The 14,601-nt window shown below is 59.7% G+C and overlaps 2 protein-coding genes across 2 annotated transcripts in view; both read left to right on the top strand.

Moving 5' to 3' along the window:
• Positions 1-1,185, top strand: part of LOC137358421 (ubiquitin-conjugating enzyme E2 N) — a 61,311-nt gene extending 60,126 nt beyond the window's left edge. The window contains exon 4 of the mRNA XM_068024378.1: positions 255-1,185. Within this exon, the coding sequence (XP_067880479.1) occupies positions 255-292 (38 nt within the window). The 3' untranslated portion in view covers positions 293-1,185. The remainder of the gene's footprint in view (positions 1-254) is intronic.
• Positions 1,186-2,138: 953 nt separating this feature from the next.
• Positions 2,139-13,876, top strand: tbc1d25 (TBC1 domain family, member 25). Its single transcript, XM_068024379.1, is given in 8 exon segments — positions 2,139-2,235; positions 7,190-7,299; positions 7,864-8,018; positions 8,370-8,494; positions 10,787-10,978; positions 12,197-12,793; positions 12,795-13,012; positions 13,056-13,876. Coding segments are annotated over 8 exon segments (1,986 nt in total). The 5' UTR covers positions 2,139-2,181; the 3' UTR covers positions 13,591-13,876.
• Positions 13,877-14,601: the final 725 nt, after the last annotated feature.

Here is a 14,601-nt window from a genome sequence, read left to right as displayed (position 1 = left end):
ACCTCCGTGCTGTCCCTGTCCTGGGGAGTGTTTGATGGGGACAGCTTTAGTCTGTATCTAACCTGTGATGGGATACTCACACCTATAGCGGGCAGGCTGGAGTACAGAAGAGGTCCCAGTAAGTAAGGAACTGTCTCCCTGGTGAGAATCAGTACTTTGCGAAGTGGCTGGGGGTTAATAGGAGGAGGTGAGGGTGTTTGGGGATGATATGTGCAAGGAGACACACTCTTAATCTCCGTTGTGTTCTGTTGCAGCCCGTGCTTGGACCAAATTGTACGCAATGAGCAGTTAAGGTGACAGCGCCTGCGACTTCGACCTTCGAACACCCTCCTTCCCCTCCCCCTCCCTCCAGGTTCACTCCGCCTGCCTCAACGACCTCCACTCCCCCCTCCCGCCCGTGGACCCCTCCGGATATACAGTGGCCGCGGCACTCTGGAATCCCGTTCTGTTATTTATAACCTGGTCCTGTATGGAAATGCTGCGTTACCCCCTTCCCCTTTTTTGTAAGGGGACAAAGTGTTCTGCTGTGTATGATGTACATATCAATATATCATTGTATGGTTACTGCTGGTCACTGGCTGCCTCCGTGTCTCTCTCGAACTGCTACAAACCCCCCCCCCCCCCCCCACTCGCTTCCCATCCCTACTCACCAGGGCACTGCACTTATTAAGCAGGCAGTTTGGTAGTGCATGGGGTTCAGATCTGGCTACAATTCTGCCATGTAAGATAATCAATAAAAGTCCCAGAAGGGGTGGGGGGAGATGAGAATTTGTTATTTCACGCAGCGAGTCATTGAGTCAGCGAGCCAGCACAGTCGCGACGGTCCGAAGGGCCTCTTTCTGTGCTTTCCTCCCGACAATTGTCTGTTGCTCGCACCAGAGAGCCTTTTTCCATTAACAGCCTGCCTCTTCTATGAATAATTCCTGCACCGTCATTGGTGTCTTACCCGGGATATCATGCTACACCTTTAGTTATGAAATACCAAACTAGGGACCATCTGGGATGGCCACGACACACTTGCGTCTTTTCCAAAACGGAGTAAATGTCACATCACCAAACGGTGACCTTCAGGCTAAAAAGCAGCAGTCGGATTTATTTCCAAACAAGAAAGTTACACGGAAGTGAACAATTTATCAAGTGCTCATGATATGAATCTATAACAATAAAGGTGGAAATGGTCCCTAAGTGGATAGTATATCTTTCTCATTTCGAATGAAACAGTCTGCGAGACATTTGGAGGGAATCGTGAGACTTCTCACCTCGTCAGCGAGTTGTGAGCTGGGCTTTCCAGCTTCCGAAGGCTGGTGTTTGTTGCCCATCTCTAATTGCTCCTTGAGAAGGTGGTGCTGAGTCAACGCCTTCAACCGCTGCGGTCCGTGTGGCGTAGGGTACCCTCTAATTGAGGGGTCGGGGATAGTTAAGGAAACGGGAGGGGTAAATACGGAATATTAACGCTCAATTCAACGGCTGGAGCGTGATTCGAACCAATGAATTCAGGACGCTTTTCCGGCAGGGAGTGGCGGCGAAGGTACTCCAGGACGGAGGTGAAAATCCCAGAATCGTTTCAAAACTGGATTTTTAAAAAAAAACAAAATGCCGCCGATGCTGCAAGGACAGAGACAAAATGCCAGAGTGGGGGAAGTTAGGGTGGGGCGGGAGCTGCCTATGTCCCGGGAGCTTCACATCAAGTCTCTGGTGGACTGAGCAGGGCCGAATGGCCTCGTCCACCCTGCACATTCCCAGTTAGATGGGCTGAATGGCCTTTCTCAAACTCCCCCATGAGCGGGGCTGAATGGTCTCTTCCAAACTCCACCCCCCCCCTCCCTCTGCAGTGAGAGGAGTTGAATGGTCTCTCCCACCTGTGTCCTGTTGTGCGGGAGATGGCATGTGACCCGCCCTCTCCCCTAGCCCCGCCCCCTTGCGGCGTTGCCAGGGAGAGAGCAGCGACCACGCCGTTCCAGGTCATTGGGCCCCGCCCCTTGCGGTGTTGCCAGGGTAACCGCTCAGTCCCTGCCCCGCCCTACTCTGGGCCCCGCCCGTTGCGGCGTTGCCAGGGACACAGCTCCGGCTCAGGCCCCGCCTCTTGCGGCGTTGCCAGGGCGACAGCTCCGGCCCCGCCCGCTACAGGAAGTGACGTGTCGGCAGTGACGTCACTTCCCAGGGAATGTACACAGAGGGAGAATGGCGGCTGCGGCGGCGGCGGAGGATTGGGAGGTGGTTCGGGTCCGCGTCAAGGTAACGGGGGGGAGGAGAGACCGGAGGTCAAATACAGGCGGGGAACAGGGAGGGGGTAAATGGAGAGATGAATGGGAGAAGTAATGGAGAGGGGGAATGGATAGGAAGGGGGAAATGGGGTGGGGGAATAGAGGGGGAGGGGTCATGGAGAGGGGGTGGGGAGAGGAATGGGGAGGGGGGGTGTGGGAGGGAGGGGGGAAGGGGTGACTGGAGAGGGAAGGGAGAGGGGGAGGGGAGGGAGGAGGAGTAGAGGGGATTGGGAGAGGATATGGGGAACGGAGTGGAGGGGGGAGTGGGTGTGGGGAGTGGAGGGGGGAATGGGGGAGTGGAGGGGGGAATGGGGAGGTGGAGGGGGAATGGGGGTATGGAGGGGGGAGAGGGGTGGGGGTATGGAGGGGGGAGAGGGGGTGGGGGTATGGAGGGGGGAGAGGGGTATGGAGGGGGTGTGGAGGGGGGAATGGGGGAGGGGGTGTGGAGGGGGAGGGGAGGGGGTGTGGAGGGGGGAATGGGGGTATGGAGGGGGGAGAGGGGGTGGGGGTATGGAGGGGGAGGGGAGGGGGTGTGGAGGGGGGAATGGGGGAGGAGATGTGGAGGGGGGAATGGGGGAGGGGGTGTGGAGGGGGGAATGGGGGAGGGGTGTGGAGGGGGGAATGGGGGAGGGGTAGGGGGTGTGGATGGGGGAGCGGGGGGCAGAATGGAGATAGGATGGGGAGCGGGGGGCAGAATGGAGAGGGGGAAGTGGGGAATGGGGAGGGGTGGTGGAGGTTTGGAGAGGAGTAGGGGGGAATGGAGCGGGTGTGGAGTGGGTTGGGGGGAGAAGGGGAATGGGGGAGTAGAGAGGATGGAGGGGGAGGGGGTAATGGGGAGATAGAGGGGAATGGGGTGGGGGAAATGTGGGAGCGGGGAATGGAGAGGAGGGTTGTGGGGTGGAATGGAGAGGAGGGTTGTGGGGTGGAATGGAGAGGAGGTGGGGGGGAATGGATTGGGGGAGGGAGGAGTAGAGAGGGGGAATGGAATGGGGGACGGGGGAATGGGGTAGGGGGGAATGGGGGAGTGGAGGGGGGAATGGGGGAGGGGGGGTGGGGAATGGGGGATGGGGGGGTGGTGAATGGGGGAGGGGGTGTGGAGGGGGGAATGGGGGAGGGGGTGTGGAGGGGGGAATGGGGGAGGGGGTGTGGAGGGGGGGAATGGGGGAGGGGGTGTGGAGGGGGGAATGGGGGAGGGGGTGTGGAGGGGGGAATGGGGAGGGGGGGTGGAGGGGGGAATGGGGGAGGGGGGGTATGGAGGGGGGAGAGGGGGGAATGGGGGAGGGGGTGGAGAGGGGGGAATGGGGGAGGGGGTGGGGAGGGGGGTATGGAGGGGGAGAGGGGGTGGGGTATGGAGGGGGGTGGGGGAGGGGAGGGGGGAATGGGGGAGGGGGTATGGGGGAGCGGGGTGTGGAGGGGGGGAATGGGGGTATGGAGGGGGGAGAGGGGGTGGGGGTATGGAGGGGGTGTGGAGGGGGGAATGGGGGAGGAGATGTGGAGGGGGGAATGGGGGAGGGGGAATGGGGGAGGGGTAGGGGGTGTGGAGGGGGGAGCGGGGGGCAGAATGGAGATAGGAGGGGGGAATGGGGGAGGAGATGTGGAGGGGGGAATGGGGGAGGGGTAGGGGGTGTGGATGGGGGAGCGGGGGGCAGAATGGAGATAGGAAGGGGGGAGCGGGGGGCAGAATGGAGAGGGGAAGGGGGGAGTGGGGAATGGGGAGGGGTGGTGGAGGTTTGGAGAGGAGTAGGGGGAATGGAGCGGGTGTGGAGTGGGTTGGGGGGAGAAGGGGAATGGGGGGAGCAGAGAGGATGAGGGGGGAGGGGGAGGGGGTAATGGGGAGATAGAGGGGAATGGGGTGGGGGAAATGTGGGAGCGGGAATGGAGAGGAGGGTTGTGGGGTGGAATGGAGAGGAGGGTTGTGGGGTGGAATGGAGAGGAGGTGGGGGGGGAATGGATTGGGGGAGGGAGGAGTAGAGAGGGGGAATGGAATGGGGGACGGGGAATGGATTGGGGGGGGGAATGGGGTGCGGGGGCGAATGGGGTGCAGGGGGGGAATGGATAGGGGGAGGGGGGAATAGAGAGGGAAATGGAGAGGGAGAGGGGATGGGGGAGCAAGGAATGGAGAGGGGATTGTGGGGGGATGGGCGAGTGGAGGTGGGGGTAATGGAGCAGGATTACGGGAGGGGGTGTGGAGTGGGAGGGGGGAATGGAGAAGGGGGAAGACAGAGGGGATTGGGGAGGGGTAATGGAGAGGGGATTGCGGGGGGTTGTGGAGAGGGGGAATGGTGCAGTAGAGAGGGGATTTGGGGAGGGGGAATGGAGAGGAGGGAGGGGAGGGGGGAGCAGGGAATGGCGAGGGGGAGGGGGGAGTGGGAGGGGGAAGCAGAGAGGGGAGGGGGAAATAGAAAGGGGAGGGGGGAATGGAGGAGCAGGGAATGGAGAGGGCTAAGGGGGAGGGGGGGCGTGGAGAGGGAATGGAGAGTGGGAGGGGGGAATGGAGAGGTGGGGAGGCAGTAATGGAGAGGGGATTTGGGGAGGAAGGAATGGAGAGGGGATTTGGGGAGGAAGGAATGGAGAGGGGATTGGGGGAGGGAGGAATAGATACGGATTGGAGGAGGGAATGGGTGAGGAGGGGATTTTGGGAGGGTGGAATAGTGAGGGGAGGGGAATGGAGAGGGTGAGAGGGGATTGCGGGAGGGGGGAGCATGGAGAGGTGAGGAGGGGGGAGAATGGAGAGGGAATTGGGGTGGGGGAATGGAGAGGAGGAGTGGGTGGGTGGGGGAATGGAGAGGAGGGGTGGGGGGGGAATGGATTGGGGGAGGGAGGAGTGGAGAGGGGATTGGGGAGGAGGGAATGGAGAGGGGATATGGGGAGGGGGGAGTAGTGAGGGGATTGGGTTAATAGAGAGGGGATTGGGGGAGGGGGAATAGAGAGGGGATTGGGGGAGGGGGGAATGGAGAGGAGGAGGAGGGGTGGGGGGGGAATGGATTGGGGGAGGGAGGAGTGGAGAGGGGATTGGGGGAGGGGGGAATGGAGAGGAGGAGGAGGGGTGGGGGGGGAATGGATTGGGGGAGGGAGGAGTGGAGAGGGGATTGGGGGAGGGGGGAATGGAGAGGAGGAGGAGGGGTGGGGGGGAATGGATTGGGGGAGGGAGGAGTGGAGAGGGGATTGGGGGAGGAGGGAATGGAGAGGGATATGGGGAGGGGGGAGTAGTGAGGGGATTGGGTTAATAGAGAGGGGATTGGGGGAGGGGGAATAGAGAGGGGATTGGGGGAGGGGGAATAGAGAGGGGATTGGGGGGGTTTGGGCGAGTGGGGGGAATGAGGAGGGGGTGTGGAGAGGGAATTGGGGAGGCTGGGAAGGGGTGAATGGGGGATGGGTAATGGAGAGGGGACTGCGGGGGTTGTGGAGAGGGAAGGGGGAATGGAGGGGAGAGGCGGGGAGGGGGAATGGAGAGGCCGGGGAGGGGGGAAATGGAGAGGGAATGGGGCGAGTGGAGAGGGGGCGGGGGGAGGAAGAGTAGAGAGGAGACGGGGGGAGGGGGAATGGAGTGGTGACGGGGGAAGTGGAATGGGAGGGGGAATGGTGGAGTCGAGAGGGGATTGGGGAGGGGGAAAGGGAATGGAGAGTGGGGAATAGAGGGAGAGGGGGGGGAAGATGGAGAGAGGGAGGGGGGGAAGATGGAGAGAGGGAGGGGGGGGGGAAGATGGAGAGAGGGAGGGGGGGGAAGATGGAGAGAGGGAGGGGGGGAAGATGGAGAGAGGGAGTGGGGGGGGGAAGATGGAGAGAGGGGGGGGGGAGATGGAGAGAGGGGGGGGGGAAGATGGAGAGAGGGGGGGGGGGAAGATGGAGAGAGGGAGGGGGGGGGAAAGATGGAGAGAGGGAGGGGGGGGGAAGATGGAGAGAGGGGAGAGGGGGGGAAGAGGAGAGGGGGGGAAGATGGAGAGAGGGAGAGGGGGGGAAGATGGAGTGGGTGGGAATATGGAGAGAGGGAATGGAGAGGGAATGGGGAGGATTTGGGGAGGATGGAATGGATAGGGGCAGGGAGGAATAGATACGGGATTGGGGGAGGGGGAATAGTGAACGGATTGGGGGAGGGGGAATAGAGAGGGGATTGCGGGAGGAGGGAGAATGGAGAGGCGAGGAGGGGGGAGAATGGAGAGGGGGGAACGGGGTGGGAATTGGGGGAGGGGGAATGGAGAGGGAAATGGGGGTGGGGGGAGGGAGGGGGTAATGGGGAGGGTTGGGGGGAGGGGGAATGGAGGAGCAGAGAGGGATTGGGGGAGGGGGAAGGGAGGGGGGAATGGAGAGGAGGGAGGGGGTTGGTACACCCACAGTGCTGTTAGGAAGGGAGTGCCACGATTTTGACCCAACGACAGTGAAGGAACGGTAGTTTGTGTGTGTGTCGTTGACGTGGGTTGTGATTTGAAGGGGACGTTCTTGCCAGACGTACATGATCGGTCTAAAGTTACTATTAACTGTCAATCGAAGGGCAGTGAGACCTCCTGGATTCATTTCCTATTGAGACAACCATCCAGGACAAAGCAGCCCGCATGATCGGCACCCCATCCACCACCTTCAACATTCACTCCCCTCCACCACCGACGCACAGTGGCAGCAGTGTGTACCATCTACAAGATGTACTGCAGCAACTCACCAAGGCTCCTTAGACAGCGCCGCCCAAATCCGCGACCTCTACCACCTCGAAGGACAAGGGCAGCAGACACGTGGGAACACCACCACCTTGAGTTCCCCTCCAAGCCACACACCATCCTTACTTGGAACATTATCACCGTTCCTTCGCTGTCGCTGGGTCAAAATCCTGGAACGCCCTCCCTAACGGCTCTGTGGGCGTACTTGCGTCCCGAGAATGGGTAAAAATGGAATATTCTCTCGCCGCTTAAAGCCCTTTCTTCTTTGTGGGACAGAAATGCGAAGGGTCCTTGCCGCCCGAGTTCCGCTCGTTCGCTGTCGACCCGCAGATCACCTCCTTCGAAGTCCTCCAGCATATTTTGATCGCGCCTTCGACTTAAGCGGTGTGAGTAACGGCAGCTGAAACGTGTGCCACACAGGGCGAGGATATCGAGAGCAATCCAGGACGTCTCGGCACCGGGGAAAGGTGCAAAATAATCATTCACGAGGACGGACCCAGAACTGAGAGGGTTGCACCTTTCTGGAAAGACTTGAACAGGTGTGGGGGGGGGGGGGGGGGTGCTCTTTGCTGTAGAAAAGAGAAGGCAAGGGGTGACCTGATAGAGGTCTTTAAAGTGATGAAAGGGGTTTCGATCGGGTAGATGTCGAGAAGATGTTATCTGCTCCCCTTACACGGTCTGGCCTACATGTGATTGACCCTTAACTGCACTCTGAAACGGTCCAACAACTTGCTCAGTTGTGTTCCGAGGGTATTTTAGGGACGGGTGGTAAATGCGAGCCTTGTGAGTCAGGGGGTAGTTGAGTCCGAGCCCAGTTCTGGCCATGCGACCGTAGGCAAACGGGTTAGAACAGGGTCACGGGGGGGGGGGGGGGACTGGCACAGCCCCAGGGGGCTCGAGTGGCCTCTTTCTGTGCGGTAAATGTCGTCTTTTTCCTGGTGGCTGGACAGGAAGAAGAATTTTGCCATTAGTTACCTGTCCCCGGAGAAACCCAGTCAGGAGCTTTATCTCTCGCTGCAGTCGGACTGGGACCTCGACGTGGCCTTTGGCAGCATCTCAAAAGCCCAGCTGCAGCTCAAGGTCGACATCAAACCCTCGGAAGACAGTGAGTATCGGGAGGGGGGCGGCGGCATTGGGTGGGGACGAGAGCGTGGTGGGGGGCACGACACCCGGCCTCGGCGCTCTGTGTTGGCCGTGCGCCGGCTGGGATTCTCGCTCCTGATCGCTGGGAGGATCGGGCTTTGGCGCGGTGCCTGCCGTGGTCGAATAGCCGGCCGCCCGCACCCCGGCGAGAGTCGAACGGTTTGCAAGGTGGGCCTGGCAGTGTCGGGGGTTGCTCGTTATCGTGGGACGTCTGCTCCGCTGCCTGGGGTCCAGGGGAGAGGGTGCTTGGGGCATCGGTTGGCATCAGGGGCTAACCGGTCGGGCGTGGCCCCTTCTCTCTCCACCCCCGCAGGCCCGCTGCTGGAAGACTGGGACATCATCAGCCCGAAGGATGTGCTCGGCTCTGACCTCCTGACTCCGGAGAAACGGTCCTTCACTGCCTCTGCGCTGCCCCTAACACAGTCCATCATTTCACAGGTTAGTGTGTGGGTTCCCTGCCTGCTGAGTGCCCCGCAATTGAGAGACCCGGGACATCCCAGGTGTCTCCTTTCAAGTCCATGGTGGTACCGCATGCTGTACCTGCCCTGGGTAGTGTTTGATGGGGACAGTGTAGAGGGAGCTTTACTCTGTATCTAACCCCCGTGCTGTACCTGTCCTGGGAGTGTTTGATGGGGACAGTGTAGAGGGAGCTTTACTCTGTATCTAACCCCCGTGCTGTACCTGTCCTGGGAGTGTTTGATGGGGGACAGTGTAGAGGGAGCTTTACTCTGTATCTAACCCCCGTGCTGTACCTGTCCTGGGAGTGTTTGATGGGGACAGTGTAGAGGGAGCTTTACTCTGTATCTAACCCCCGTGCTGTACCTGTCCTGGGAGTGTTTGATGGGGGACAGTGTAGAGGAGCTTTACTCTGTATCTAACCCCGTACTGTACCTGTCCTGGGGAGTGTTTGATGGGGACAGTGTAGAGGGAGCTTTACTCTGTATCTAACCCCCGTACTGTACCTGTCCTGGGAGTGTTTGATGGGGGACAGTGTAGAGGGAGCTTTACTCTGTATCTAACCCCCGTGCTGTACCTGTCCTGGGGAGTGTTTGATGGGGACAGTGTAGAGGGAGCTTTACTCTGTATCTAACCCCCGTGCTGTACCTGTCCTGGGGAGTGTTTGATGGGGACAGTGTAGAGGGAGATTTACTCTGTATCTAACCCCCGTGCTGTACCTGTCCTGGGAGTGTTTGATGGGGGACAGTGTAGAGGGAGCTTTACTCTGTATCTAACCCCCGTGCTGTACCTGTCCTGGGAGTGTTTGATGGGGGACAGTGTAGAGGGAGCTTTACTCTGTATCTAACCCCCGTGCTGTACCTGTCCTGGGAGTGTTTGATGGGGACAGTGTAGAGGGAGCTTTACTCTGTATCTAACCCCCGTGCTGTACCTGTCCTGGGAGTGTTTGATGGGGGACAGTGTAGAGGGAGCTTTACTCCGTATCTAACCCCCGTGCTGTACCTGTCCTGGGGAGTGTTTGATGGGGACAGTGTAGAGGGAGCTTTACTCTGTATCTAACCCCCGTGCTGTACCTGTCCTGGGAGTGTTTGATGGAGGACAGTGTAGAGGGAGCTTTACTCTGTATCTAACCCCCGTGCTGTACCTGTCCTGGGGAGTGTTTGATGGGGACAGTGTAGAGGGAGCTTTACTCTGTATCTAACCCCCGTGCTGTACCTGTCCTGGGAGTGTTTGATGGGGACAGTGTAGAGGGAGCTTTACTCTGTATCTAACCCCCGTGCTGTACCTGTCCTGGGGAGTGTTTGATGGGGACAGTGTAGAGGGAGCTTTACTCTGTATCTAACCCCCGTGCTGTACCTATCCTGGGGAGTGTTTGATGGAGGGACAGTGTAGAGGGAGCTTTACTCTGTATCTAACCCCCGTGCTGTACCTGTCCTGGGGAGTGTTTGATGGGGACAGTGTAGAGGGAGCTTTACTCTGTATCTAACCCCCGTGCTGTACCTGTCCTGGGGAGTGTTTGATGGGGACAGTGTAGAGGGAGCTTTACTCTGTATCTAACCCCCGTACTGTACCTGTCCTGGGAGTGTTTGATGGGGACAGTGTAGAGGGAGCTTTACTCTGTATCTAACCCCCCGTGCTGTACCTGTCCTGGGGAGTGTTTGATGGGGACAGTGTAGAGGGAGCTTTACTCTGTATCTAACCCCCGTGCTGTACCTGTCCTGGGGAGTGTTTGATGGGGACAGTGTAGAGGGAGCTTTACTCTGTATCTAACCCCCGTGCTGTACCTATCCTGGGGAGTGTTTGATGGGGGACAGTGTAGAGGGAGCTTTACTCTGTATCTAACCCCCGTGCTGTACCTGTCCTGGGGAGTGTTTGATGTGGACAGTGTAGAGGGAGCTTTACTCTGTATCTAACCCCCGTACTGTACCTGTCCTGGGAGTGTTTGATGGGGGACAGTGTAGAGGGAGCTTTACTCTGTATCTAACCCCCGTGCTGTACCTGTCCTGGGAGTGTTTGATGTGGACAGTGTAGAGGGAGCTTTACTCTGTATCTAACCCCCGTGCTGTACCTGTCCTGGGAGTGTTTGATGGGGGACAGTGTAGAGGGAGCTTTACTCTGTATCTAACCCCCGTGTTGTACCTGTCCTGGGGAGTGTTTTGATGGGGGACAGTGTAGAGGGAGCTTTACTGTGTATCGAACTTTTTTTTTTTTCTTTTTTTGTTTTAGGGAGTTTTACTCTGTGTTTAACGTGGCCCTCCCCGCTCTTCTCCGCAGGTTGGCCGCACTATCTCCAAGGTGCAGCAGGTGCTGAGCTGGTCGAGCGGAGAGGAAGCAGTCAAACCCTTCAAGCCGCCGCTCAGCGACGCCGAGTTCCACACGTACCTGAACCACGAGGGGCAGCTGTGCCGGCCCGAGGAGCTGCGCCTTCGCATCTACCACGGCGGAGTGGAGCCAGCTCTGCGGAAGGTCCGTGAGCACCCCCCCCCCCCCCCCCCTCCCCCCCCCCCCCCCCCAAACATCCTCACAACATCTCCCCTCGACGTCATCGCTCCTCCTCCCTGCCCCCCCCCCCCCCCACACCCTCCCCACACTGCGCGCGACACTCCGTGAATGGCCAAACGGTTGCTCCCAGCCGCGATGCCGTCCGTGGTCGAGCAGCCCACTCGCCGGGCCTGGCCCCCGCTCCCCGACCGCCACCAGTGGTCCGAGCTGGCGAAATAGGGTCACTATTGGGAAGAACGAGATATAGTTGGGGGTTGGGTGGGCCAGGGCAGTTAAAACAGTCGGAAATGGTCAATGGGCTTGGAAATGACCATCAGTGGCAGCAAGTGATTCGCAAGGCAAATGGTACGTTCGCCATTATTGCAAAGGGATTAGGTATAACAGTAAAGAAGTCTTACTGCAATTATACAGGGAAATGGTGAGACCACACCTGGAGTAATAAGTACAGTTTTGGTCGTCTTACCGAAGGAAGGACATATTTGCCTTAGAGAGCGTGCACGGGAGGTTCAGTACACTGATTCCTGGGTCGAGGGGGATTGTCTTGTGAGGAGAGATTGGGTCGACTGGACCTATATTCCCCGGAGTTTAGAAGAACGAGAGGTGATCTCATTGAAACGTATAAAATTCTGAGAGGGTTTGACCGGGTAGATGCTGTTACCCCTCCCCCGGGCTGGATGAGTCCAGAACACGGGGGTCACAGTCTCAGGATAAGCGGCCATCTCCGACTGAGATGAGGAGAAATTTCTTCACTCGGAGGGTCGTGAATCTTTGGAATTCTCTCCCCCCCACCCCAGAGACCTGTGGATGATCAGTCGTTGTGTATAATCAAGACGGAGATCGATAGATGTTTTTGGGCACCGAGGGATATGGGAAGCGGGCAGGAAGACCGGAACTGTACGCTGTGTGCTAGATGCAGCCTCACCAATGCCCTGTACAGTTGTAACAAGACTTCCCTGCTTTGATGCCCCATTCCCCCCCTCCCCTTGCAATAGCGGGCAATATTCATTTGCCTTCCTAGTGACCGTCACCCGCGCGCTAACCTTTTTGCTTTTTCATGTATGGGGGGGGCGCCCAGATCTCCTTTCTCGCCAAAATGGCCGACGTTCCCCCCCCCCCCCTCTTCTCTTTCCCCCCCGAAATGCCCTTTGCAGCATCCTGTTTACGGCCTGCCTCTCTCTGCAGGTGGTGTGGCGCTACCTCCTCAACGTGTACCCCGACGGGCTGACGGGCCAGGAGCGGATGGACCACATCAAGCGGAAGACCCGGGAGTACGAGGGGCTGAAGAGCGAGTGGGCGGAGCGGGCCGGCCCGGAGGACCTGGAGTTTGTCAGCGGCATGGTGCTCAAGGACGTCCTGCGCACGGACCGGACGTACCCGTACTACGCGGGCTCGGAGGACAGCCCGCACCTGATGGCCTTGCATGACCTCCTGATCACCTACGCCCTGACCCACCCGCAGGTCTCTTACTGTCAGGGCATGAGTGACATTGCTTCGCCCATCCTGGCCGTCATGGACCACGAGGGTCAGGCCTATATCTGCTTCTGCGGCATCATGAAGAGGCTCGAGGCGAACTTCCAGATGGATGGCGAGGTGATGTCCCAGAAGTTCCAGCACCTGAAGCTATTGCTGCAGCACACCGACCCCGAATTCTACGCTTACCTACAGGCCAAGGGGGCAGACGACCTCTTCTTCTGTTACCGCTGGCTGCTGCTGGAACTCAAGCGGGAGTTCGCCTTCGAGGACGCCCTGCGGCTGCTGGAGGTGGCCTGGAGCTCCCTGCCCCCCCGACCCGCCCGAGACGGAGGTGCCGCTGACCGGCCCCCCACTGCCACTTGCCCCCGCCGGCGCCGGCCAGCCCCCCCGCCACCGGCACATGGTGAGGCCCGCACGGGAGCTGGCAGGCAGCGAGGACGTGGCTGCCCCGGGCCGGCCTGGGGACGCCGGGGAGGGCAATGGGGCGCGGCGGCCGAGCAAGCAGGCCGGCTTCGGCGACGTCCAGTCCTGCGAGAGCGGCTTCGGAGACGTCCAGTCCTGCGAGAAGAGCGGCTTCGGAGACGTCCAGTCCTGCGAGAAGAGCGGCTTTGGGGATGTCCAGTCCCCGCGAGGGCGGCCGGGATGAGGGAGAAGGGGAGGAGGGGGAGGAAGAGCCCTTGCTACAGCCCCCCTGCCTCTGGAGCCTGGGGGTGAAGAAATCGGCCTCGGCCCCCGCCTTGAACCCCCTGGCGGATGGCAGGAGCCCCTCCCCAGCCCAGGAGCCCCCGGCGAGGCCCGGCGAGGAGCCCGTGGCCAAACGCAGCCCTTCTGTCGCCCTGCCCCCGCCCCAGGAGTTTGGTCGGGGCAACCCCTTTGTCCTCTTCCTGTGCCTGTCAGTGCTGCTGGAGCACCGGGACCACATCGTGAGGAGCCAGATGGACTACAACGAGCTGGCCATGCACTTCGACCGCCTGGTGCGGCGCCAGAACCTGAACCGCGTCCTCCACCGAGCCAAGGCCCTGTTCGCCGACTACCTGCACTCCGAAGTCTGGGACTCTGAGGACGGTGACGAGGCGGCAGCAGAGTCACCCGCCTGTTCGTGACCTGCGACCTTCCGGCGGAGTTGTTTTGGGGGGGGGGCAAGGGCGGGGTTGGGGGGGGGAGGGGTGTCGTGACCCGCTACCTTCCGGTGGGGGCTGGGGGGAGGAGCGAAGTGACCTGTGACCTGCAACCGGTTGGGGGGGGGGGGGGGGTGGGGGCGCGTGACCTACGACCTCCTGGCGGTGCTACAGGGAGGGGCAAGAGGGCAAAGTGCATTAAAACTATGGGACCTCTGTAACCGAACCGTTATTTTCCAGCAAACACAAACCCTTCCCCCCCCCCCCCCCCCACCCCCACCCCCTAAACAAAAAGCTTTACCCTTGCTCAGCCGGGCAGGGGGACTGATTCTGGGCGGTGACCAGCGCAGTGGTCGCGCACCGTGCGGGCGAACTTTGACCCCGGTGTTGTCGGCTTTCAACAAAAAAAAAACCCCGTTCTCCTCCCCCGCCCCCACCTCCTTGCGGAGAAAGGGTATGTCGGGATTTCTGCGCCCCACCAGGGGAGGCGAGAGTGGGCGGCTCCCCGCTCCAACCTTGGGGGGGAAAAGTCTCGGGACACAAGGCCACTTTGCAGGAGGCGAGGCCTTTGGGTTAATTTCATTTTAATCTTTAAATTATGTTGCTATGTGTATATATTCAGTTTTTTCCTTTTCGGAAAGGAAACCAGTATTAAGTGCCCCGGCTTTCACGGGATTCTGTCGCTGTTGTTTTTTTTTAACGATGAAGGGAGATTTTACCGCGCGACGCAGAGAAATGGGTGACCTGGCGATTCGGCCACTGAAGGCGTTGGGAATATTTGGGATGGGTTAGGGGCTCAGGACCGGGAAGTGCAAGGGTGTGATCTCGGGGCTTATCCCGGTTTGGGACTGAGAGCTTCTGGTCGGGAGAGTCTCCAGGCGGACGGTTCCTGGGGTTGGGGGCGGGGGAGCGAGTGGAAATTTAGGGTGATGCCTCTTGCAGTCCAATAGCTGTAATTCTCCAAAGTTTTGTCAAGCCCAACGCGGAACCCAGTCC

This window comes from Heterodontus francisci, chromosome 49 (genome assembly GCF_036365525.1).
Source record: "Heterodontus francisci isolate sHetFra1 chromosome 49, sHetFra1.hap1, whole genome shotgun sequence".
Classification (NCBI taxonomy): domain Eukaryota; kingdom Metazoa; phylum Chordata; class Chondrichthyes; order Heterodontiformes; family Heterodontidae; genus Heterodontus; species Heterodontus francisci.
Note: the sequence above shows the minus strand (reverse complement) of the source record. Positions and strands in the feature narration are given on the sequence as shown.